Source organism: Sebastes umbrosus, chromosome 5, assembly GCF_015220745.1.
Source record: "Sebastes umbrosus isolate fSebUmb1 chromosome 5, fSebUmb1.pri, whole genome shotgun sequence".
Taxonomy (NCBI): Eukaryota; Metazoa; Chordata; class Actinopteri; order Perciformes; family Sebastidae; genus Sebastes; species Sebastes umbrosus.
Window position 1 is genome coordinate 21,166,835 of NC_051273.1, and position 24,870 is coordinate 21,191,704.

At 36.7% G+C, this 24,870-nt stretch overlaps 3 protein-coding genes across 18 annotated transcripts in view; all 3 read right to left on the bottom strand.

Moving 5' to 3' along the window:
• Positions 1 to 190: 190 nt before the first annotated feature.
• mbd3b (methyl-CpG binding domain protein 3b) lies at positions 191 to 11,122 on the bottom strand. 6 transcript variants are annotated; one of them, XM_037770741.1, is made up of 8 exons: positions 10,968 to 11,093; positions 5,705 to 5,776; positions 4,960 to 5,119; positions 4,244 to 4,381; positions 3,631 to 3,721; positions 2,817 to 2,994; positions 2,225 to 2,377; positions 191 to 1,509 (listed from the first exon to the last, which is right to left on the bottom strand). In XM_037770741.1, exons 1-7 carry the CDS (start codon positions 10,979 to 10,981, stop codon positions 2,230 to 2,232), a joined length of 801 nt encoding a protein of 266 aa, XP_037626669.1. In that variant the 5' UTR covers positions 10,982 to 11,093; the 3' UTR covers positions 191 to 1,509; positions 2,225 to 2,229. The 6 variants fall into 6 exon arrangements, with proteins under 6 accessions (XP_037626669.1, XP_037626670.1, XP_037626667.1 ...); XM_037770742.1 differs by having other exon boundaries at positions 5,705 to 5,773; positions 10,968 to 11,077; XM_037770739.1 differs by lacking the exon at positions 10,968 to 11,093 and adding an exon at positions 7,338 to 7,736.
• A 2,238-nt stretch (positions 11,123 to 13,360) lies between these two features.
• On the bottom strand, positions 13,361 to 18,544 carry LOC119488814 (cytochrome b-c1 complex subunit 10-like). The gene is made up of 3 exons (XM_037770746.1): positions 18,406 to 18,544; positions 15,859 to 15,998; positions 13,361 to 13,760 (listed from the first exon to the last, which is right to left on the bottom strand). The coding sequence occupies exons 1-2, from the start codon at positions 18,465 to 18,467 to the stop codon at positions 15,878 to 15,880; spliced, it is 183 nt and encodes a 60-aa protein (XP_037626674.1). The 5' UTR covers positions 18,468 to 18,544; the 3' UTR covers positions 13,361 to 13,760; positions 15,859 to 15,877.
• Positions 18,545 to 19,985: 1,441 nt separating this feature from the next.
• tcf3b (transcription factor 3b) overlaps positions 19,986 to 24,870 on the bottom strand; it is a 45,247-nt gene continuing 40,362 nt past the window's right edge. For all 11 annotated transcript variants that reach the window (XM_037769629.1, XM_037769625.1, XM_037769622.1 and 8 more), the window contains one exon: positions 19,986 to 23,513. The gene's annotated coding sequence lies outside the window, so the exon portion shown is untranslated. The remainder of the gene's footprint in view (positions 23,514 to 24,870) is intronic.

Below are 24,870 nucleotides of genomic sequence, written 5' to 3' on the forward strand. Positions count from 1 at the left end.
TTATGGTTGCTTTTAATGTTTGTTTTTACTGCAAAGAGCTGCTAAACTGCTTTTCGTTGTTTTCAATGACAATGACAATAACAATAAAGTCTCTATTCTATTCTATAAGACTTACTTTTCGGGGGTCTAAAAAAACAGGTTTAACCATAGTTCATACTTTTAAAAAGGAAAAAAAAAACAGCAGACTTAGTGACATATCAATTCATTTTAATAAGTAATACAATCAAATTCATTTCAGCAATCAGCCTGCTGATATTTAGAAGGGATTTTCATGATTTCAGCTGGATACACTATTCACTATCAAACATTGACAGACGGGATAAAAAAAATTAAAAAAAAAAACATTATTCCTCAGATGATAAATGACATTAAAACTGTAATTTGCAGTGTCACCAATTTTGTGCGTGGGTTTACGAGGAGGCAGCATGTGTGTGGTAACATTGACACGTTTAAAAAAAAATAAAATAAAAAACGTGGACTGAAACTGTGATAGCCATGTTTCACAGCTTTAGTAAGCACCTATAATGATGAGAGTTAAAAACAAATATTTTTACAATAGAAAGAGGTTTCAAGTCATTTCTTTCCCATTGTGCTCAGCCCCATCATGTGTACTTTTTTACTTTCCTCATGTTTAGTTGTACAACAGCAGAATCGCTCACAGTAAAGCAGACTTTAGTTACACGCACGTCACACAACCCTCTTCAAAATGACATGTCTCCTCTTTGGTCAATACTGAACATGACTCACAGGATGATACAACCGTCATGAAGTACAATATTTCCTTGAAATTACAACAATAAAAACTTGACCCCTCCAAATGGATGTACACGGGATTCAAACTACACCATCAGCATTTCATCAGCCGGTCCGGACGCTGATTTAAATTAGCTCAAACTCGTCGGTAGTTACACTTCAACCGGTTCCACTATAGAAAAGACAGTGTTTTTGTGTCAGACTACTCATGTAGTGCTTCATAAAATTCAAGAAAGAGACATGCCAAAAATACAAAACATTCATTTCCAATCTGCCAAAAAAAAAAAGAGAGCACCCAGATCAACTTTCTGCTGACATAAAATGTTCGGATTTGACGATTGTCACAAAAAAATACAAACCCATTCAAAGCCTTTCAGTAAAAAATACGCTTCTCATCAAACACTAATTTTGACACACTATTGATAAGTTATTTTTTAATATTTGAAAGTTCAAGGGAATTTTCTTTAAAAATGTCCTAGTCAAAAATCAACCGAGGTCAGAAATATATGTTTAATTGCCGTTGAAGTCGAGGAGTCCCATCCAGTGGAGTTAATGATGAATAGACGTACTTGAGACTCCAGTGTGTTTTGGGTTGAGGCGAGGGGGAAGACAGTTCTTTAGGTTGTACTGGACTGGTGTGAGTCAGGTTAAAGGTTTAAGTTGGACGCGGATACTCAGGGACAGTTCATCAGGGCAAGGACTGCTGTATGGCTCCTACTGTTCATGGTCGTGTGTGTGCAGGTGTTGAACAAATCCCTACAAGAGGAGAGGATTGGCAATTAGAAGAAACATATTCTCTAGGTTTTATTTTATTGCTAGGTTGCATGCTTATACTGTGTAATTATTAGTAGGCGATTTGAGGGGGGATGATAGCAAAACAACCAAAATGCAACTCCCTGGTTAACCTGCCATCCCCCTCTCCACCCCCTAGTAGCAGGGCAGTAGCAGAGAGAGTGCAGGGCCAGAGCTCTGACCTCAAGATGTGAATGAAATGAGTCTCCCCTTTACAGACATGCCCGCTTTATGATAATCACATGCAGTTTGGGGCAAGTCATAGTCAAGTCAGCACACTGACACACTGACAGCTGTTGTTGCCTGTTGGGCTGCAGTTTGCCATGTTATGATTTGAGCATATTTTTTATTCTAAATGCAGTACCTGTGAGGGTTTCTGGACATTATTTGTCATTGTTTTGTGTTGTTAATTGACTTCTAATAATAAATACATACATACATTTGCATAAAGCAAGCATATTTACCCATACCCATGTTGATAAGAGTATTCAATTCTTGACAAATCTCTCATTAAAGTATATTTTGAACAGATAAAAAAAAATGTGTGATTAATCACGATTAAATATCTTAATCGATTGACAGCCCTAAATTTATATTTTAGCATTTCCCTCATCTTCCCTCTAATTTGCTAAAGCCCCCTGGGGGGATGCCCACTTTGAAAATCACCACCTGAACCAACCTGTGCTATACACTCTCCATATCTTCACTGGCGTTGCCATCGTCCTTAGGAGCCTCTCCGTCACTGGTAGCCTCCTCGACGTGGGCCAACATATCAGCCATCAGAGCCTCCTCCAGCCTTTTCCTCACACTGTAAACCAGCTCCTCCTGTTTCCTACACACAAACACAACAGGAAGCTGTTACAGTTGGCAGTTACAGCTGCCTACAACAGCCACTGAATCAGCACAGAACAGATGGTGGGTTTTTACAAAGAGCAGGGTCACTTGTTATGGACTGTGGAACTGCTGGACAGACTCAACTCAGTCAACTTTGGGGGAATCAAAGACAACAAAAAGTATCAAAATTCAAATTTGGAAGATTTCTCCATTACATCTTTGCGACTGCTTTTTATAATTGTTATTGTGCTTCAGCATATAAACTGGAAGCCAATACCTTTAAGAACTGGTGAAACAGATAACGTGCCATTATTTACACTGCATTAGTAGTTATTTCTTGTTTTTAAACACACACCAGCAATTAATAATCAGGATCTACCGCTGTAAAAACAAAACAACAGGTGATCCATGTGTGGATGTGTTCTGTGGTTGCCCACCTGATGTCCTCATCAGTGACTATGAAGGCCTTGCACAGCGGCTGTGTTGTGTTGAGCCAGACTCCTGGGTTCTTCTCCACGGCCGCAGACAGCTGGCCGGTGATGGGAGCAGCGCTGGTGTGCAGAGCGCTCGCAATGGCCGACAGGAGAGTCTTGTCTGTGCAGCCTGGACCAACACCTGAAGGATCAAACGGGAGGTTAGAAGACATTTTGACGGAACATTAAAGTTGTAGCTCTGCTCAGGATTAATTACATCTTATATAAAAAAATTTTTAAAAACTTTGCTGAGCGATACGGACATGATGAAAATATAATGTCACTTCAGAATATAAACCATACATGCCAAGCCTCCCGTTTTTCATTGCCCTCTCTCGGGGTCACAATTCTCCCGTATTTCTCCCGATTTATGACAAATGTTCACACCTTTTTTCCTTTTCATTATCTCAACCTGTTTCTGGATCTGTACAGCGTGCATAAACCCCTACTGTTTCCACCCAGACGAGAATTGAGCTACAACAAAATGTCGTTTCCCGGTGGAAGAGATGCTCGCGACACAACCCGGTTTGAGCTGCGCTCGCCACAGTGTGCAGCACTCGAGGACTTTGCTGGATGCAGCACAAGCCATTGGAAATAATGGGTTCCCAATGAGAGATGGAGAGAGAAATTGAGAGTACTAAGAGAAAGAAATACTCTAGCAGGGGCAGAAAATGAATGAATGAATAAAAGCCAATGAATATTAGTTTATACCAGAGATTCACACAAATTCACACCACTATAAACTGTTTTTTGTCTGAAGAATCAATGTGTATATTACCTTGCAGGCCTTTAGGCAGTTCCATTGTTTTCACCAGCTCCTCTGCAATGTCATAAGCATTGAGACCACCGAGTTTCTTCTCCCAAAATAGCTGTAGACAAAAGAAATAAGCGTAATGTTAGCGGCAGGCAGTTTTGACACAATATTCAATACCATTTTCGATACTACGGGGAAAATTTACATAATATTCAGGCCATTAAATTTTAGATTTTTATTAAGATAAATAGCAGTGTGTGTGTGTGTGTGTCTCGCTGGAAGAGAGAAGAGAGAGCAGAAAGCACAGGTGGTACTCGTGTATCAATACTGCAGAAAATGAGTATCGAAACGGTTTCAAATATTCAGTATCAATGTGTCGATATGTCGATAGTTTGATAGTTAAGGCACTTAAATACTGGCATATTGTCAATTATAAATAAATAAATAACACAAATAAATGACAGAAATGTCTGCAATGTAAATGTAGCCCTATATCTCCCCGGTATTTCTGATTATGTCTCATACCGAACCGAACGGTTCAACACAAATACACCTAACGCTACACCCCATCATCAGATAACCTGTGTTTCCTGTTTGTATGGGATGATTTTATTAGTAAAAGGCGGAGGCTGTTCACCTGTCTGGGCTGGTCGACAGCTTTCTGTGGATCCGTCTTCACTTTATTGTTTGGGTGGTTGGTAACCTTGGTAACAGGCTGCTTAAAGATGGAGGCCGTCTGTCTGACTGGGAGCGACGTGTTCAAGTCCGGCTTGCCCTTAAAAATATCAAACACAGAGGGAGGATGAGGCCAGGACGGACAGGAGAACGTAAAGGAGCAAAGAGACAGAATATGATATGTTTTTCCACAAAACTGTTGATTACAACTATGCAAGAAGACATGTATCTCATTCATATATACTTTGACTACTGCAATTCTCGACTACGGCAATTCTCTTTATGTAGGAATCAGTCAGTCAGACCATATCTCCCTTGTACTGGCCTCTCTTCACTGGCTATTTGTTTTTAAAGCACTGCATTGACTGGCACCTGGTTACATCTCTGAACTGCTCATCCCCTATTCACAGTCTCACGAGAAACGTCAAAAAGAGATGTGCGGATCTAAGCAGAGAGATGTCACAAGATAAGGGGCAGAGTAGAAATGTTTATAATTTAAGTTAGATAGGCAATGTATCAAGATTGTAGACTACCTCTCAGCCTTGGTAACGTGTCCCACATTGTCCCACACAAACATACTCTTTGTCCCACATTTGGTTTGTTGGGATTTGTAGTAGTATCGGATGCATTTCGGATACTGGTATCGGTATTGAAAGAACTCTAAGTGGGCTGTCTCACCTTGTTCTGGTTGTTGTTATCATAGCGCAATCTCTGGCGGTTCTTGTTCAGCTTGCTCATCAGCATCTTCCCCGTGCGGAAATCAAAGGAGCTGAGGTCCATCTGGTTACCAAGGTAACGGGCCAGCTGAGGCTTGCTCCGAAACTTCTTCCCAGATGGACTGTTCGGAGGGGAGGGCAGCAGAGACATATACAGAAACCCATTATACTCATATCATCTCTTAGAAAAACAGAAAGACAGAAAAACCAAACAAGAGACGACGACGGCAGGGGAAACAAAAACTTGACAGATCACACAACACAGCAGACAGAGAAAAAATTACAAACAAGGACAACAACAACAACAACAACATGCAACAAGTCAAAAAAGCAAACAGAAGCAGAGCACATCCAAGTGAGCAATGACACTGAAATCACATTAGGAAATGAATGCAATCCTTGATGAATACTTAAAGCCTTGTTAGCAATTACAAGCTGCACACATTTTAGTATCATGAGCAGATATGACAACAACATTGTATATATACAGCCTAGAACCACAATGTAAACAAATGTAGCTCCACATGTGAGAGCAAAACACTATCTTATAAGCCTGAAAAATGACCAACAAAAAGGAAACAACTGTGGGTGGATACGTGCTAGTAAACTCATGCAAAATGTATATCTTACATCACACACCACCACAGTTAAACACCACCAGTATATATATGAGTATATATATATGAGTATATGTACAGTTAGCCTACCACAAACTATACAACCGACCCGCCTCCCCCCTCTCTTGCCTCTGTTCCTCATCTTGCTCTTCTCCTCCTCTGCTAAATGAAAACAAACCTGTTGTGTTGTTGATATTTCACACTTCAAAATGGGAACATAAACCCCCAAAATACAATTTATGGATTGAGAAGATATGGGAAATGTACCACATGGAACAAATAACCTATTCCCTAAGACTCCAAAAAGACACATTTATTAAAAGGTGCCATGATTATACTAATACAGTGATTGGTGATCTGAATATTTGTATACAGCCTGGATCATACTTGTATCTTTGTCTTCCTGACCCAGGTCATCTCTCTAAGCATATACACACACACCCATACAACACACACACCCTTCCACACCCTTCCCCTCCCTGACCTCCTGCCACCCTTCACCACATTTATATTGATTTAAAAGATCCCATATTATAAAAAAGTGAGATTTTCATGTTTTTTTTATTATAAAGCAGGCTTAAGTCCTATATAAATACTGTGAAAGTATCGAAACGCTCAATCCACACAGCCCGTATTCAGCAACTCTGCATTTGAAACAAGCTGTCAGGATTTCTGCCCATTCGTGATGTCACGAATATACAATATTTAAACCCTTTACACAATTTTAAACGTAAACACTCTAAATGTGTCCCAGTTTATTCCTGGTTGCAGTGTATGTGAATGTCATCAGCTGACAGGAAGTACACATGGACCCAAGCTGTTAACTAGCAACACAATTCTGTTGCAATCCCCCCCCCCCCCCCTTGTTTTAAAGGTCCCATATCATGCTCATTTTCATTGTTCATACTTGTATTTTGTGTTTCTACTAGAACATGTTTACAATGTTCAAAAAAATCTTTATTTTCCTCCTACTGTCTGCTTGAATATACCTGTATTTACCCTCTGTCTGAAATGCTCCGTTTTAGTGCATTTCAATGTAATTGCATTGCCTGGCAACAGTTTGGGTCCATGTTTACTTCCTGTCAGCTGATGTCATTAACATACACTGCAACCAAGAATAAACTGGGAAACATTTAGAATGTTTACGTTTAAAACCGTGTAATGGTCTAAATATTGTATATTTGTGACATCACAAATGGACAGAAATCCTAACGGCTTGTTTTCAAACGCACAATTTCTGAATACGGGCTGTGTGTATTTCTCCGTATATTGAGCGCTTTTGATACTTTCACAGTATTTATAAAGAACTTAAACCTGCTTTATAATATAAAAGACATGAAAATCTTACTTTTTACAATATGGGACCTTTAAGTTGTGAAATTTTGTGTAAAAACAAAGAGACAGCTGTAAAATGAAAATACAGTGGTAAAGAATGTGTTGATGATTGTATAAGTTGCTGAAACTGCAATAAAAACTAAGTTAAAAAAAAAAAGAGAACATAAATAAAGAGTATTAACTGAGATGACACTGAGTAGCTGCTGCTGCTGCTGCTGCTGCTGTTAGCCTGTAAAGGTTGGACAGACTCCTTCCCATCTCCACACTTAGTGAGAGGAGCTGGCCTTGTTAACCCGGGTTAAACCCTCCCATACCCGTCCCAAACTTTACACAGCCTCCCTTATCACACTCCTGTCTGTTTCCGTCCGCAACTCGTTTCGTTTAGTACCTAAAATAATAGACATCGCTTTTTCCAGCTGACAAACCCGACTTTCTGGTCACTTCTTCCATTTTCCAGCCCTTGGGGAGAGCAGTGCAATCCCACCTTTTCTTCTCCATATCTCCCACGAGAGTAGCTTTATAAATCCAACTACTAAAGTTACTAGTTAATAAGAAGATTGGATTTATATATTAAATGTTTTTTTTGGCCTATCGCTTCTCACGCTTTTGTTTCGACCATATTACAACATGCGTGTCCTCTCTCTGTAATGGGATCTGCCTGCTAACAACATCCCGTCTCTTTGTCGTCGCGCAAATCATTCCGCCGCGGACCTCCCGGCCACATCACTACCTTGCCTACCATCTGGTGTGGCCGGGGCAACGAGGGCTACATCCGCAAAAAGGAAAAAATATAGGACAACGCGGCGGGCTGCGTCAACGGCTGCGTCAACGTCCCCGGATGAGACAGGAAGTTAGCTGAATTTGTCACGGAATAAATAAAACTTTTACCCGGTTTGATAAAATTAGGAAACATTTTTAAAAAGTTAGTTAAATTGTGAGTACTGATAAAAAAATTCTATATTATTAACTCTTTGAATGAGTGTGAGTGTTAAAGTTCATCATAGAGTGAAACAGGAAGTAGTCATAAAACCCGGAAATGAGGTGGCATTTGAGCACTTCCGGTTCCCTCATCTGAAATTCAATGGGTTTTTTACTTGGATGCCTGAAATAAGGTCTGTGGTTAACACAAGATGAAGAGATTTTAAAGTTTAGTCAGGAAAAACATAGGACAACGCGGGCTGTGTCAACGGCCTGGATGAGATAGGAAGTTAGCACCAATTTGTCACAGAATAAACGTTTAATAAAATTGTGCCCAGTTTAATCTAGAGTTCCCAAAAGCTCCGGTAAAGCCCTGACATTATATTCAGTACACTCAATGTATTTGTTGTTCCCCAGTCTTGTAGTTTTATGTAGATCTCAATGGGAATTATTTGATAAAATTAACAAATGAGGGTCCAGCAACTTCATGTATAAAATTAGGAAACATTTTGAAAAGTTAGTTAAATTGTGAGTACTGAAGAAATCACATGGTTTTCTATATTAACTCTTTGAATGAGTGTGAAAGTTCATCATAGAGTGCAACAGGAAATAGCTCTAAAATCCGGAAATGAGTTAGCATTTAGCACTTCCAGTTCCCTTGTCTGGAATTCAATGGGGTTTTTTTTAATGGGTTTTTAGTTAGATGCCTGAATTAAGGTCTGTGGTTAACACAAGATGAAGAGATTCTAAAGTTTAGTCTGGAAAAACATAGGACAACGCGGGTTGCGTCAACGGCCCAGATGAGACTGGAAATTAGGCACAAATTTTGTCACGGAATAAATGTTTAATAAAACTTTATCCGGTTTGATAAAATTAGGAAACATTTTTGAAAAGTTAGTTAAATTGTGAGTACTGAAAAATGTTTCTATATTAACTCTTTGAATGAGTGTGAAAGTTCATCATAGAGTGCAACAGGAAATAGTTCTAAAACCCGGAAATGAGTATGCATCTTAGCACTTCCGGTTCCCTCGTCTGGAATTCAATGTTTTTTTGTTTTTTTTAATGGGTTTTTAGTTAAATTAGATGCCTGAAATAAAGTCTGTGGTTAACACAAGATGATGATATTGTAAAGTTTAATTCTACGACATAAAATACATCAATAAACACCCCACTCATGAGTTTTGAAGCCTTTAGAGTGCTACAGGAATGAGTCCTAAATCCCAGAAATTAGTTACCATGTTAGCACTTCCGGTTCCCTCGTCTGGAATTCAATTGTTGTTTTTTTAAAGTTTTTTTTTAGTTAGACGCCTGAAATTTTTAAGTTTAATTCTATGACATAAAATACATCAATAAACACCCCACTCATGAATATTCACCTTCCTTTTTACAAAACAAAACATGGCCAGTACTCCCTCAGATATCGTGGTGTACAAATATGGAACACCAAAATACATGTTATCAAGAGCTTGTTATCCTTAGAACATTTTAAAAGGAAATTATCATCACATTCAATTCATGATGTCTAATTATCTTTTGATATGTTTAGATACATTTTCTCTTTTTTCTGTACAGTTTTTCTGTATGTATTTCATTGTTTTTATTGGATTGTTTTCCACTGTTTTGTTAGATATTTCTGCACATTTTGTGTATTTCTTTTTGTTGTTTAACTTTTGTTGTATTTTTAAAATGATGTTAGTTTAGATCTTTATTCCTTTTTTGTTATTGTTTATTTTTCTCCTGGGGTTGGTGGGAGGTCCCTTGTATAAGTCTGTGGCTTCTTGACCTCTCCTGACACATTTCTTGTTTGTTTTTCTCCTTGATTGGATTTTGTGCAGTTTTATATATGTGCAAATAAATACATTTTTTTTTAAATAGTATTTTGTTTTGAAACGTTTCACCGGAAGTGTTACACTCTATTCCGTCTGGCTAGCTATGAACTTGATGGTGAGCTTGATGCTGATAGCAACTACATCAGTTAACCTATGGGAAACATAAATTAGGCTTATTGACCATAAGAAAAGTATTTTCACAATATTATTTTTTGTTTTCTACTTGTCCTTAAATTCAATAAACCGAGAGAAGTCGCATAAAGGCGAAACAAAAAACCCTCAAAAATACGTTTTGACCATTAGTCTTTTATTTTGAAACGTTTCACCGGTTGCTTGACCGTGAGCTTGACGCTGATAGCAACTACATCAGTTAACCTATGGGAAACACAAATTAGGCTTATTGACCATAGGAAAAGTATTTTAACAATATTATTTTTGTTTTCAACTTGAGCTACTTAAACTATCTCGGGTTATTTAACTTAATTCGGTCCTTCAGTTCAATAAACGAAACAAAACCCTCAATTTTGTCCGTTAGACTTTTGTTTTGAAACGTTTCACCGGAAGTGTTACACTCTATTCCGTCTATCTATCCATGAGCTTGACCGTGAGCTTGACGCTGATAGCACTAACATCAGTTAACCTATGGGAAACATAAATTAGGCTACAAATCGACCCGTAAATAGTAAATCACGCCAGATGCAGTGACAACAATCATGCACGCCGCTGAATAATTAAATCCACTACATGTAGTAGAACCCCTCACTTGTAGCTCTGCTCCAGTAACACACAAAATGTGAAAGTTTCATGTTCATGTTAGCTAAACGTGAAATAGGAGAGCCCTTTTTTCCTCTACCGACACCGACAATGCCTATCATTCAGACTTGGGAGCCGGCTTTTTTTTTTATGAATGAACAATCTTATTGATAAAACACAGACACCATTTTAAAAAATCATGCATTTTATGGAGGCTTTGTGCAGCATTATATATTCTTTTTGTAAGGTGTCGGACATTTGCACACTCGACGCAGTTTGGTTCCGACCTCCATGCAACATTAGCTTGTTAAATATCAGGACAATAAAAAGCACATTACAATGATGCTAAAAAAAGACCGACATCCTAGCTATTGCTCTTTGCAAATGCGAGAGTGCATTTCGATGATAAACATACTTCCCAGATACATTATGAGGACGACATATCTTGCATCAAACGCTACAATAACATCTTATGCAGCTGGTGGTGGTTTAATAACCCCTTCAGATGATGTACTTACTCGTTTTTATCCATCTTGAAGACACACTATCTGCTTTTTTCTCCCTCTCGCTATGTTAAATCCCTTCTCCCCTCTCCTCTTTCAGTCCCCTCCCCCTTCGATGGGAGAAATGAAAGACTATTATCCACGCAAATTTCGCAGTCTGTGCTGATAAAATGAGTATAATGTGTCTGGGGGAGAAACCTGGTGCTATTGTCAGTGTGTGCATGCAACTATAAGCCTATAATATGTGTGAATGTGTGGGATTTTTAGCATGCATCAGAAATTATATTATCACAGATCTACATATGCATTGCAAAGTCTTTTATGTCATGCAAAAGAAAATCAATTTTTTTCAGCATTAAACAAAAAAATATATTTAAAAAAGCCTCTCACCAAGTAATTACAAACATTTAATAGTTGTCATTTCTGCAGAATAACTGGACACATTTTAATTTTTTTAATTATTGCCAGTGTGTGCAACTATAAGCCCCATAATATGTGTGAATGTGTGATTTTTAGCATGCATAAGAAATTATATTATCACAGATTTACATATGCGTTGCAATATATATATTTTTTATTTTACACTATTTTTTAAAAGTACAAATAGTCATGACCAGTTGGCAAATATCAGGTGTACAAAGTCTTTTATGCCATGCATTAAAAAAAAAAAAAAAAAAAAAATACATAGATATATATATATATATATATATATATATATAAAGCCTCTCACCAAGCAATTACAAACATTTAATAGTTGTCATTTTTGCAGAATAACTGGATAAAAGTTAAAAAGAATAATAAAATAAATAATACTGGATTACAAACTGCATTTATACAGAGTGCACCTCGCAGTCTGTGCTGATAAAATGAGTATAATGTCTGGGGAGAAACCTGGTGTTATTGTCATAGTGTGCAACTATAAGCACATAATATGTGTGAATGTGTGTGATTTTTAGCATGCATAAATTATATTATCACAGACTTACATATGCATTGTCTTCATTTTATTTTACACTACTTTTAAAGTACAAATAGTCATGACCAGTTGACAAATATCGGGAGAACAAAGTCTTTTATGTCATGCAAAAGAAAATGTCTCCACTTTTTTCAGCATTAAACAAAAAAAATATTTAAATTAATTTTTGCAGAATAACTGGACACATTGGGGCAAAAATTAATTGATTACAAATAATACAACTACTAATAAATAATAATAATAATATTTTATAAATTACTGTTCAACAGTGGCCATCTGAGTTTTTTCTCTGTGTGCACTTTGCAAGGTTATTTATTTACAATTAATGCAAACTTGGATAATTATACAACTTAATTTAGGTGGCGTGATAGTTTTACAAGAGATACTAGTGTCAGGACATTTTTAGGTTTAGTAGTAAGTCTATGCACAAACTGACACAGTCATGGTGGTTGTGACTCACAAAAAGATAACAAATTCATCTTCTGAAGATCTGTCAACTGCATCAGTTTGAACTGGTTGAACAGTTGAAAAAAACAGCTTTTTTTCCAACTTAGTCAATTATTTTCAGATATTTCCATAAGTCCATTTTTATATATAATAATAATAATAATAATAATAATAATAATAATAATAATAATAATACAAATACTATGTTGGTCATTACGGACAACAAGAACCAAATTAATTAGCTCGAACACTGGCTTAAGTTGTTGTCCATGGGCAAAAATGATATTCCAGTCAAATAATTAGTGAGCTGATAAAGAGAAAAAAAAGGTATTGATGATTTATTAGTTATTACTCATGTTCCTTCATTAGCTAACCAGCAATTTAATTGATTAAAAATACTACTACTACTAATAAATAATATTTTATAAATTACTGTTTAGCAGTGGCCATCTAAGTTTTTTCTCTGTGTGCACTTTGCAAGGTTATTTATTTACAATTAATGCACATATTGAATTCTGCTAATAATATGTATTGTGATTTAGCATAATTAGGAGGTTTATCCGACATATAAACTGTCAATAAACTGGTCAAATATCTCATAAACTGTGAGATACCACTAGGCCATATAGGTTAGCTAAAGGAATATGAGCAGTTCTGTACTAATACGTTGGTGATTACAGACAACAAGAACCAAATAAACTAGCTCGAACACTGGTTTAACAAAAATGGACAAAAATGATATTCCAAAGGATCAAATAACTGGTGAGCTGATAAAGAAAAAAAAGGTTTTGATGTTCCTTTATTAGCTAAACAAATTAATTGATTACAAATATTAATAATAATACATAATATTTTATAAATAAATTAGTATAATGTCTGGGGCGAACCTGGCGTTATTGTCAGTTTGCCACTATAAGCCCATAATACCTCGGTGAATGTGTGTGATATAAGCATGCATAAGAAATTATATTATCACAGATTTACATATCTTCAATACATATATTTTTTATTTTACACTACTTTTAAAAAGTACAAATAGTCATGACCAGTTGGCAAATATCAGATGTACAAAGTCTTTCATGTCATGCAAAAGAAAATCCACCTTTTTCAGCATTAAACAAAAAAAATTATTTAAAAAAAAAGCCTCTCACCAAGCAATTACAAACATTTAATAGTTGTCATTTTTGCAGAATAACTGGACACATTGGGAGCAAAATTAAAGATTTATTCACATTAAATAATACTGGATCATTTATACAGAGTGCACCTCGTAGTCCAAACTCCTAACAAGCCCCTCAGTGACGGATTTTTTTGGCCAGGGCATCATACTTTAAGCTTGCGATGTGAAAGAAATCCAGCCATGTGCCCATTCCCAAGCTCTGGTCCTGTAGGGCAAGACACACAGCCCATTCGTTAGTAAAAAATGTACATGAAAACATCTGTTTGAATGTGTAAAAAAGCACTTTTTTATTTCTGACAAGAAAGGGGTTCAGGGGGTATGGTGGCAGAGGGTTTGGGATGGTGAGGAGGGCTCCAAAAGGTCTATACACTTTAATAAAGCTTGAAATGATGAACACAATATCTGTAGTGTGATATCAGAATGGATATCATGGATATTATCTGGGATTTAGGTTGAAATTTGGGTTGTAATGCTATGAGATTTTCACGGTTTGATAACCGTCTCAGAAAACATCCTAATTTCACAGTATCACACTATTATTAATATTATTTTATTTATTAATTTATTAGAAGGGGACAATACATGTAGGCATTGTTTCACTGCAATGTATATAGGACTTCTAGCCGTAGCTAATTTGCAGACCTTGTCCCTGGTTAGGCTTTTAAGAAAAAATACGTAATACCACATCAAACATAAAATCACATAATACAACATTGTACATTAAAATTGACATATGCATGTTCCAAATCAGAAATCAGTGATCACAGGTTTACTTTCAGCCAGTTTTTAACCTTCTTATTAAACGTTTTTAGGTCAGGTTGTATTTTTATTTCTGTTGGTAAGCCATTCCAAAAATGTACTCCTTTTACTGAAAAAGATGACTGACCGAAGGTTGTTTTGCACTGTGCTGCTCTGCAGTTACCATTTGTTGATCCCCTGGTGGCTGTTATCTATTGGTATTCATTTTTATGACATATGGAGAAAGTACAGCTGCGGCGAGATTGTTCACACATTTAAAAATCAATTTGATGTAAGGAAACTTGATGAAACTATCAAAAATGAGCAACTTTCAGAATTATACAGTGGTGTCATTTCATTTTTTAATTATTATCATTATTATCATTATTATTATTATTATTAGTACTAGTAGTAGTAGTAGTAGTATCAGTTACAATGACCAATAAAGGAATGAGAACATAATTATAATAAACAGAATTATAAACCCTTTTAAAATGTAAGCATGTAACTATAATATATATGTTAGCATGTTAGTTTACATGTTAGCAGCGTTATAGCATGCAATTAACTACTAAATGAAAAGTAATGTCAGCTGTTAGCTTTTAAAATAATGTCCTGTGATTATTATCAATTAACATATACTGTAGGTGCGCGACAGCACAACCTGACTGCTCCTGTCTGCACCTTTTAACCGACACACTCACTCATTTATGACAGTTTTTTTTCAATACCTTAGATAAGGAACACAGTACACAGTATGATAACTTTCATACTGTATACCTTGATACCAGTATACCGTTACAACCCTAGTTGCAATATAGGAATAATAATAATACTGATATTTTACTTGATCATTGAAGGAGAGCACAAACGGCCAGTACCAAAAGTGTTGCCACAACCACTGATGATTATTATTGATTATGAAGAGAGTAAAAGATAGCTAAATTGATCATTTCAAAATGATCAAGCTCTAAACACTACACCAAAAAAATACATTTGAACAATTGAAATTGATACAATTGAAATCTTTTGAGCTAGCTCTGTTGAATGCATAATTTTTCTAAATCTTTATTTTCTCATAAACCGATACTGATTCTATTTTAAAACTAATCCGACCCTTTTGCGAAGCTTTAGATTAGACAGAAGCATAAAGCCTTTACGTCTGCACAGTTGTCATCTAACAAGCTTATAAGAGCTACAAGAACTCAATGGCCTTTACTCTCAGCCTACAGTAAACTTTGGTTAGTGAGCAGCACTTCAGATGTTGATGAGTAACAGGCATTTCTGGCCTCAGTATGGGGTTGCCTGTGCAGATGCATGAGTAGAGTTACAACTAACTGCCAGGTGTATGCCAGGTGTAAGCACAGTGACAGCAACTTTAACCTATAATCAAGAGTGTTTTTTGAATGTGCAGTTCCAACACCTGGCATGGCCAACACCTGTCTGCATGTTATCATGTATACATGGGTGTGGCTAAAGCTAATGAGCAACTGAACATTGCAAACAAAAGTGTGTGAACAAAAGCTCAGTTCAACAGGTGTTGGATATAATAACAATATACTCACATTTTTGTTGTGTTGGACTTTACTCATCGTCGCTGAACTTCCCTTTGATGTATGGCACATAGTCCAGAATCAACCGCCAGTCTGTGAAGTGAACGAGGGCCACTCCACCAACCGTTCCCCAGGCAACCATATTTGGTACCCTAGATGGAAGAAAACAATGTGGATTCATAAATGAGAAACTTAACTACACAACTGACTGCAATACACACATCAAGAGAAACTTGGTTAATTATACACCTTAAGTCAGGTGGCATGATAGTCTTACAAGAGATACTAGTGTCAAGACAGTTTAGGTTTAGTAGTAAGTCTATGCACAAACTGACACAGTCATGGTGGTTGTGACTCACAAAAAGATAACAAATTCATCTTCTGAAGATCTGTCAACTGCAGCAGTTTGAACTTAAAATACAGATTTTTTTCCAACTTAGTCAATTAATTTCTGCTATTTTCATAAGTCCATTTTTATATATGACAATAATAATAATAATAATAATAATAATAATAATAATATAAATACTTTGTTGGTCATTACGGACAACAAGAACAAAATTAATTAGCTTCAATACTGGCTTAAGTTGTTGTCCATGGGCAAAAATGATATTCGAGTCAAATAATTAGTGAGCTGATAAAAAGAAAAAAAAAGGTATTGATGATTTATTAGTTATTACTCATATTCCTTTATTAGCTAATCAGCAAACTAATTGATTACAAATAATACTACTACTAATAAATTAATTTATTTATTTAAAAAGGATCCCCATTAGCTGATACCAACGGCACCAGCTAGGCTTCCTGGGGTCCGAAATCATGTACATTAATTTATCACATACATACTATATACAACATCACATTTGTGTTACACCAATAACACTCAAATTTTCAAACATATATAAATTTCAAATTTCAAATTCATACACAATCTTCCACAATTTTTGTTTAGCCTCAAGGCCCATCATTAGGGAAAAGGAACAAAGAAAACAAAGAAAACCATACATGACCAACACTGGACTATCGATCAGCTGCTTAAGTAATGTATTCTTAGATGGTATTTGAATGAGGATTTGTTAGAGGATTGACGGATGTGAAGAGGGCAGCTATTCCAGTGAGTGATGGCGCGGTAAATGACCGTCTTTTTTAAGGCATTAGATTTTGGGTGAGGTACTAATAAATAATAATACTATTTTATAAATTACTGTTCAGCAGTGGCCATCTGAGTTTTTTTCTATGTGCACTTTGTAAGGTCAATTATAGTGCTGTGCTCTTAATATGTTTATACAAAACACAAACAGCTGTCAAGTATAATTAATTTGAATTCTAAGAAGTGGTCACTGTCAGGCAAACCATAATATTTGAGGGAGAAAATAATGTTACATAAAAACACCTATTCATGCCATTAATGCACATATTTAACTATGATATTTATTGTGATTTAGCATAATTAGGATGTTTATCAGACATATAAACTATCATTAAACTGGTCAAATATTTCATAAATAAACTGTGAGATACCACTGTATGTAAGCAAAGGAATATGAGCAGTTCTGTACTTTTAGATATTTTATAAATAATTATGATATGGTTAACTAACAATTAAATCTCAGACACAATTAAGAGAACATCATACACACAAAAACAAGTATTTTCAATGTCAATGTAAACAGTTAAGTTTCCTCCTCCTCCACTAATATAATAATAATACATCATATTTTATAAATTACTGTTCAGCAGTGGTTTTTCCTCAGAGTGCACTTTGCAAGGTCAAGTATAGTGCTGTGCTCACAATATGTTTATACAGAAACAAACAGCTGTCAAGTATAAAGAAGTGTTCACTGTCAGGCAAACCTAAACTATTTGAGGGAGAAAATAAATAATGTTACATAAAAACATCATGCCATTAATGCACATATTGAATTCTGATCATATTTATTGTGATTTAGCATAATTAGGATGTTTATCAGGCATATAAACTATCATTAAACTGGTTTAATATTTCATAAATAAACTGTTAGACACCACTATAGTTTTGTTTTTATTATTTTTGTGTACCTTTACCTCTCCTGTGTTTCTGTTTGCTGATGTTGCTGCTTTGACAGCTGCATTTCCCTTCTCATTTCGGGGATTAATAGATATTCATCTTATCTTATCTTATCTTATATGTTAGCAAAGGAATATGAGCAGTTCTGTAGACTATTTAGATTAATAAGGGAATTTAAGTCTCCAAATTTAAAGATTATTTTAATACTAACCATAGCAATTAAATCTCAGACACAATAAAGACATCATAATCACAAAAACAAATATGTTCAGTATCAATGTAAACAGTTTCCTCCTCCACCACTAACCCAGCTGTTCAGGTTATAGTAGCATTATGCTAACTAGCCCAGCAGGCTAAATCAGTGGGAAGTAAACAAGCATGCTAAGCTAACGTTAGCTAGTAAACCCAGCAGGTCACCCAGAAGGACACAGAGGCGTTGTTACCATCTTTTAGAGCATTTAAGATCATTATCTCCGGTACATTACTCCTCCTCTGTTGTCGGTTTAACTTACCACGTCCTCAGAATACCAATGTACTTGGCACCGACGAGTTTGTTTAGTATTTTCTGGACCATCCTGACCTTCTGTCAGGTCGACGTGTTGTTGTGATTTCTCTCTGATGGCCGTTAAGGACCTCTTGAGGTGCCTTTTCTTATGCCTGTTATAAATAACCATCCGGCTGCTGCTGTGCAACCCACTACGGCTTAGTGATGGGAGTTCCGGCTCTTTTTAGTGATTCAGATCATTTGGCTCAGCTCACCAAGAAGATCCGGCTCTTTCGGCTCCCAAACGGCTCTTCGTTTTTACCACTTTTATAATTCAGCCAAATTTAGCTTTAGCTGTTTTGACCTATGATTAGTATGTGTGCACATATATAACTTAAATTATTCAATATAATTATACTAAGCCTTATAATTTCCAAAATATCGTAATTTTACATGCTGCTTTGTTTCCGACTGTCACACATCTTTTCTGGTATTTGCGCACCGCACCGCACTCCTCTCTCTCTTTCTCTCCCTCCTGCTCTGTACCTGTGATGGTACGTGTCCACAGCCTCCGTGCTTTCCACGCTCCCCATTCATTGTCTATGTAAGCAGCCACGCACTGCATTCTGGTAGCGTGGCGTCGCGATTCGAGGAACGGAGCAGTCCTCATTTGCATAAAGTTGAGGTCTAGTCTACTTTATGCAAATCACAGGCGTCCGACGCGACTCGCCACCTCTCAAAAACTCCCGAGAATCTTTTAAAATAAACGTTGTTGATCCAAAATAAAGACAGATTCAGCAACTGCATGGCTTATTGATAGCCTCAAATGTTTTCAGAAACACATTTCGGTGAACTATTTTCGTGAAATAAGAAGAAAGTTTCCAAACGAGCCTCCAACCTGCTGAGAGCAGTAGCCAACGGCGGGAAAGCGTTCGTCCAATCAGGCCTTGTGTCTAGTGACAGCCCACCAAGCGTCCAATGTTGGGAAGCGTCGCGCCCCCTCGCGATAAAAAATGCCCCTGTGGACACGTACCATTACTCCTGCTCTGTACCTGTAGACCGTCAGCGCGCCGCGCACTCCCGCCACTACCTGCTTGATGGTATGATCCTTGTCTGTCATCACCTGATTGGTCACACGGACGTCATTAACACAACATTCAGTCACAGTCAGTGCATGGAGTGCCCGTGGCGCGGAGAAGATAGTCCTATCATTCTGCCTTGAATTAATTAAAGAAAAAAGAAAAAGAAAAAAACGGCTCTCGGACGGGAGCCGGCTCTTATCGTTCACTTAAAAGAGCCGGCTCAATGAACCGGCTCGTTCGCGACCAACACATCACTACGGGTCATTTCAGGCCACCATTTCAAAGGTCTCTGTTTACAACACAGTTGTTTTAAATATTTATGTGCTCTATCTTAGGCAACCATGTAGTTATAACTAATAATCCAGCCCTGTGCATGTTGACTTTATGAAAACAACATATATTAACTGGTATCTTGAATTTAATGTGGTTGCATAATCATGAAGCTGCCATAAAAAAGCATTTGCTCCCTAACCGGTTATTGAACAGTGGCAAATATGAACAAATTCATTTTCCGAACTACAATAAACCCTTTATTACAATGTTTTCCTTTATTTTCCTTTTTATGTATACAATATTCAAAAGCCAGACATTGGAAAAGGTATAATCTGTTATTAAAAATGGCACATTTATTGCTACATTACTGTTATATACAGGACAGTTCTCAACTATATATATTTATATATATATATATATATATATAAAAAAAGAGAGAGAGAGCGAGAGAGAGAGAGAGATATAGAGTGAGGCACTCTGAGGACCCTGCAGGAGTCAACAGCGTCCTCACTCCCAAGATGTCAGGCTCTGTACCTGCGAATGTATTCAACACTCAATAGTCTCCCCCTTTTTAGTCTCAACAAAGATATGACAAAACTGTTGAAAGCAAGTGTTTTATTACTGCTTTCTTATACCAAAACAAGTTCAAGCCCGTCAACTTAACATTTTTCCATCATAATATTGTGATTTTTCTGTTGACATCATGTGCTCCTGCAGTGGTCGGCTTGCTTTTTCTGCAGATTTCAAACTGTCAAGACTCGTGTTTAAAGAAATAAGGTTCCCCCCCCAAACAAATAATTTGTAGCTTGTAGGCTAATGGGATGCTCACAGAATACTAAATGACATCAAGTCAGATTCCCCCCTCCCCTGGAACAAATATTCAGTACAATTATTGATCTTGTAATAATAAAAAGAAAAAACTTCAAATACAACTTTTTGAAAGAAGTGATTAGAACTTCTCGCAAAGAGTCACTGTCAACGGCGTCAAAAGAGCTGGAAGAGTGAAAGGTCAGAGGTGAGAATAGTCACTGGAGACTAAAATATACTGAAAGTCACTGCAGCAAAGGGCTTGCACTCTGATATACAGAAATTTTAAAATGCTCCAAGTCATTAGAGGTTCCAGCTACGACGGAAAATTAAAACTCACTCCCTACATTGAAATTGAAGCAACACATACACTGAAACATGTTAATGTGCATCAAAAGCAGACAATCAGAGCCAAAAGCAGCATGTCTTGAACCCTGTAATGTCAAGTGATATTTGCAATATAGGGCGGACAGAAAGAAAAACTCATGACCTGGACCCATGACCTCAACTAAAACAGCAGTTTGGACAATATAATCCAGTTGAATAATTAGAAAAAAAGGGAATAAAAACTAAACAAGATCTACGTAACATTTATTTATTTAACTAGATACACTGAAAGAAAATCTCTTTATACCATTTAAACTTCTTCCTGAAAATTGAAAAAAGCATTAGGAGAAGGGAGGGTGGGGGAATGAACAAGTACCTCTTTAATCTCCATGATAAATGAAATGATATGGTTCACAAAATAAAAACTGTCTTAAATGAAAAAATACAAGTTCAGGCACTGATAAGGTATCACTCTCCCATCATGTCATCTTAAGTCTTGAGAATGAAAAGGCCACACTATTGATTTGTATAGGTCTTTTTCTTCATCTCTTTTTGTAGAAATTAAACACACAAAATGCTCTACCTCCCATTTGTGATTACATGTTGGTAAAAACCATTCACAACATGACATGACATGGGAAATAACATCACAATAACACTGTTTTTGTTCTCCATATTATCCTTTTACCTTACACCCAAATACGGACGTCTGCCTCCAATAATAAATGTGCAGGGCTACTAGAAAGTGAGCTGCACACTGAGAGCCACTTGTTTGAGGGCAAACATTAGAAAAAAGGTGAAATGAAAACTAGTACTGACAAAAAACCCAGGAACACAACTTTGAAAAATGAAGGTGATCCACATTTGTATGGTAGCTACATTCAAAAACCAGTTTGCATAATTACTGTTGGAGACAAAAATCTTCCCACATTTTTCCTCAGTGCCTCGCTGCTGAAGACTTCAACAGGACCGTGGCACAAAACTCTGTCCACAAAACCCCCAAATGGAAAGAAAAAATTCATCTGGGTAGCTGATGATACGCCTTACAACTAAAACTGGAATTACACCAAACGCTTTTTCATTTATCATCTGTCGACCCTTTTTCCTCTGCCATCCCCGTTCAATTTTGAATTAATTTTTTTGAACAATTTCATTTAAATGTCAAATATCCCCCTTATTCAGCTCATCTACAATACACTCTAAACTTCAAACTAATATTGCCATTTATGTAAAAAATCTACAATGTATAGACTAACAAAAAATATATATTTTTATATATATTTAATTTTTGAAAAATGAAACATATCAGAGTAATGTATGAAGTGAATTTACACGTCACACTTCGCTCGGTAAGAAACGTGAGAACAAACTTACTCAGGAGGAAGGTGAGGGGCTGTAATTCAGTGGGAATGCTCGTTTAGGAAAAAGGAAAGCCTCCGTTACACAAAGGCTTGTCTGCTTCAAACAACCGCGGACTGATGAGATCCCTTCATCAAAAAAAGGAACCCAGATTTTTTTGTCTTTTACAGAACATCAATTAAGGGGAGCTGTTAAGTGTGCTGGCATTGTCAGTAAACCATTTTAGGTAAGTAAGAGCACTAAGTGGTGCTGATCACTTAGCAAGCGTCTCAAATGGCTTTTAGACTTTCGGGGACTGAAATGCACAACAAGGACGACACTTAACTTTCAGCCTAAACCTTTACAACTGTGCTTTGTCTTGTCCAAGTATGCTTTAGTACATTAAGCAGTACAAAAACCTGAACTTATGACACGGGATTACTGAGTTAACACTAGAATTTGTGGTCAACAAATAGGAAGAACGGGTTTGTAGTTGACAGACTCTACCACTTGGATAATTCATAATCTTCAAGGAAGGAGTCTTCTCCAAGTCTCCAGATGCCTCGTGGGACGAGACCGGGCATCAGTCAGAGACTGCCTCTAGGTCAGAGTTCACGTCTTTCATAAGCTGCTTTTGAACTGTCAAAACTTTGACCTTTCCGTTGTGACCTTCCCCCCAAACACTTGCTGATAAGATCAAGGAAAGGTCACTGAATTTAGACAATTCAACTTCAACTATGGGCTTGGTTACATAACATATGTAAGACTGTACCATCACGCTGGGAATGACATACATTAAAAATAATTGCTCATACACATAAGCAATCCCTCACAATAAATGTTCCTCACATGTAAAGCAATTTGCTTAAATGTCAAATAGAAAACATGTAACAATTAGGCACAAATCCTTGATTCAATTTGTGTTTGTTTAGGTCTCCTTTCTTTCACAAGAGCACCTCTCGGCAGTGTGTGGAGTCCCAATTTGTGGCAGGACAAAAAGTACTCCGGTGTTCCATCATCTTGTGGAAACCAAGAAGAAGAAGAATCTTTTTTTTTTACATGTATAAAACAAAGCAAAACTAAAAAAAGTTCTTCACATTTGAGCTTGTAGTCATGGTTGGGAGTGCGACAAACAGGCTGTGTCAGTTTTGGCAGTATGCATGTGTGTACGAGTGTGTGAATGTGCATCTTGAAACTTGAACGGACAATACACAGACATGTCCATATATACACACACACACTGAGAATAATGGGTGGAAGAAATCTGTTAAGGCCACATCCTCTGACAGCCAAGGAAACACCACCAGATCTGCAAAAAAGGAAGGACCAAAAACATTATGTTGTCGTATTGCTGTATAATAAAGACTTTAACAAGATATAGAGGATAATACAGAGCCCAATGACTCCAACAAACTAGTGTAATTTGTGTTTTAAGTTAAAATCCTTAAGATTTTCCCAAAATCAAACCTCATTTATGGTCCAGCAATAGCCACTCAGTGACATTTACATCTAGCAATTATGTTTTCATTGTTTGTGGCAGATTCTGCCGTCCCATGCTGGATTCAAGTTGCCCTCACACGCATGAGGGATTCAAGGGGAATTCCTGCTCTTGCAAACCAAACATGTTGTACTTCCGCTACTTAACATTAAAAAGTATTAAACTGGTGAAACACGGAGTGGCATTAATTGTGAAGCAGCCACAGGCAGGGAGCGATCAGCTATCAAAAAGACAATCTACAAAACAAGACAACTGTTGTTTCTGCATTTTGCAATAAAGGATTAGTTTTGGATATTTCAGGAAGAGCTGCAGGTGACAGGCCGCATACCTCCATCTCCTCATCAAAGTAACTAAAGCTGCGACGATTAGTTGATGGACAGAAAATAAATCGCCTACTATTTTGATAATAAAGTAAATGATAGTCATTTTTCATGGGAAAATGGCAGAAAATGCTGTTTTAAGCCTCTCAAATATGGAGATTTCCTGCTTTTCTGTGTTCTATATCACATTAAACTGAATATCTTTGGGTTTTGAATTGACAAAACAAGACATTTTAAGACATCACCTTGGACTTTGAGAAACTGGGATGAACATTCTTCATTATTTTCTGACATTTTATAGACCAAACAATTAAGAATAAATCGGCAGATTGATCGATAATGAAAGTAATCGTTAGTTGCAGCCCTAAAGGTAGCAAACTTTATTGTGTCCTGTTGTTGTGTGGATAACTACATGCAGCATGTCCACCATTGACCCTCTGAACTCTGCAATAGAAAAGGTCCGCCAATGCCTACATTGGTATTTTTGTGAGGTCATTGCTTGGAGTATCTTCAAATTCTTCATATCTCTATAATCTATACAATCTAAGCTAAAAAGGTATATAAGTCAATAAACCATAATAATTAAAAAAATTGACAAAAATAAATGTAACTTGATAAACACACAAAACATATTGATCCAAAATACTTCTAAATGTAGACCCATGAACAAAATATTTGTTAACACTCCATAAGTTATTTGAACTATGCATATTTGGCTGCAAATAGGATGAACGCTCTAGCTATTATGGTTTTTTATTTTACATCGATTTAAACAGGATTGTGCAAACAGCGACCTCGCTCCATTTTTAAAGGGTTAAATTAGATTGCAATTGCACGTGGCATGATGG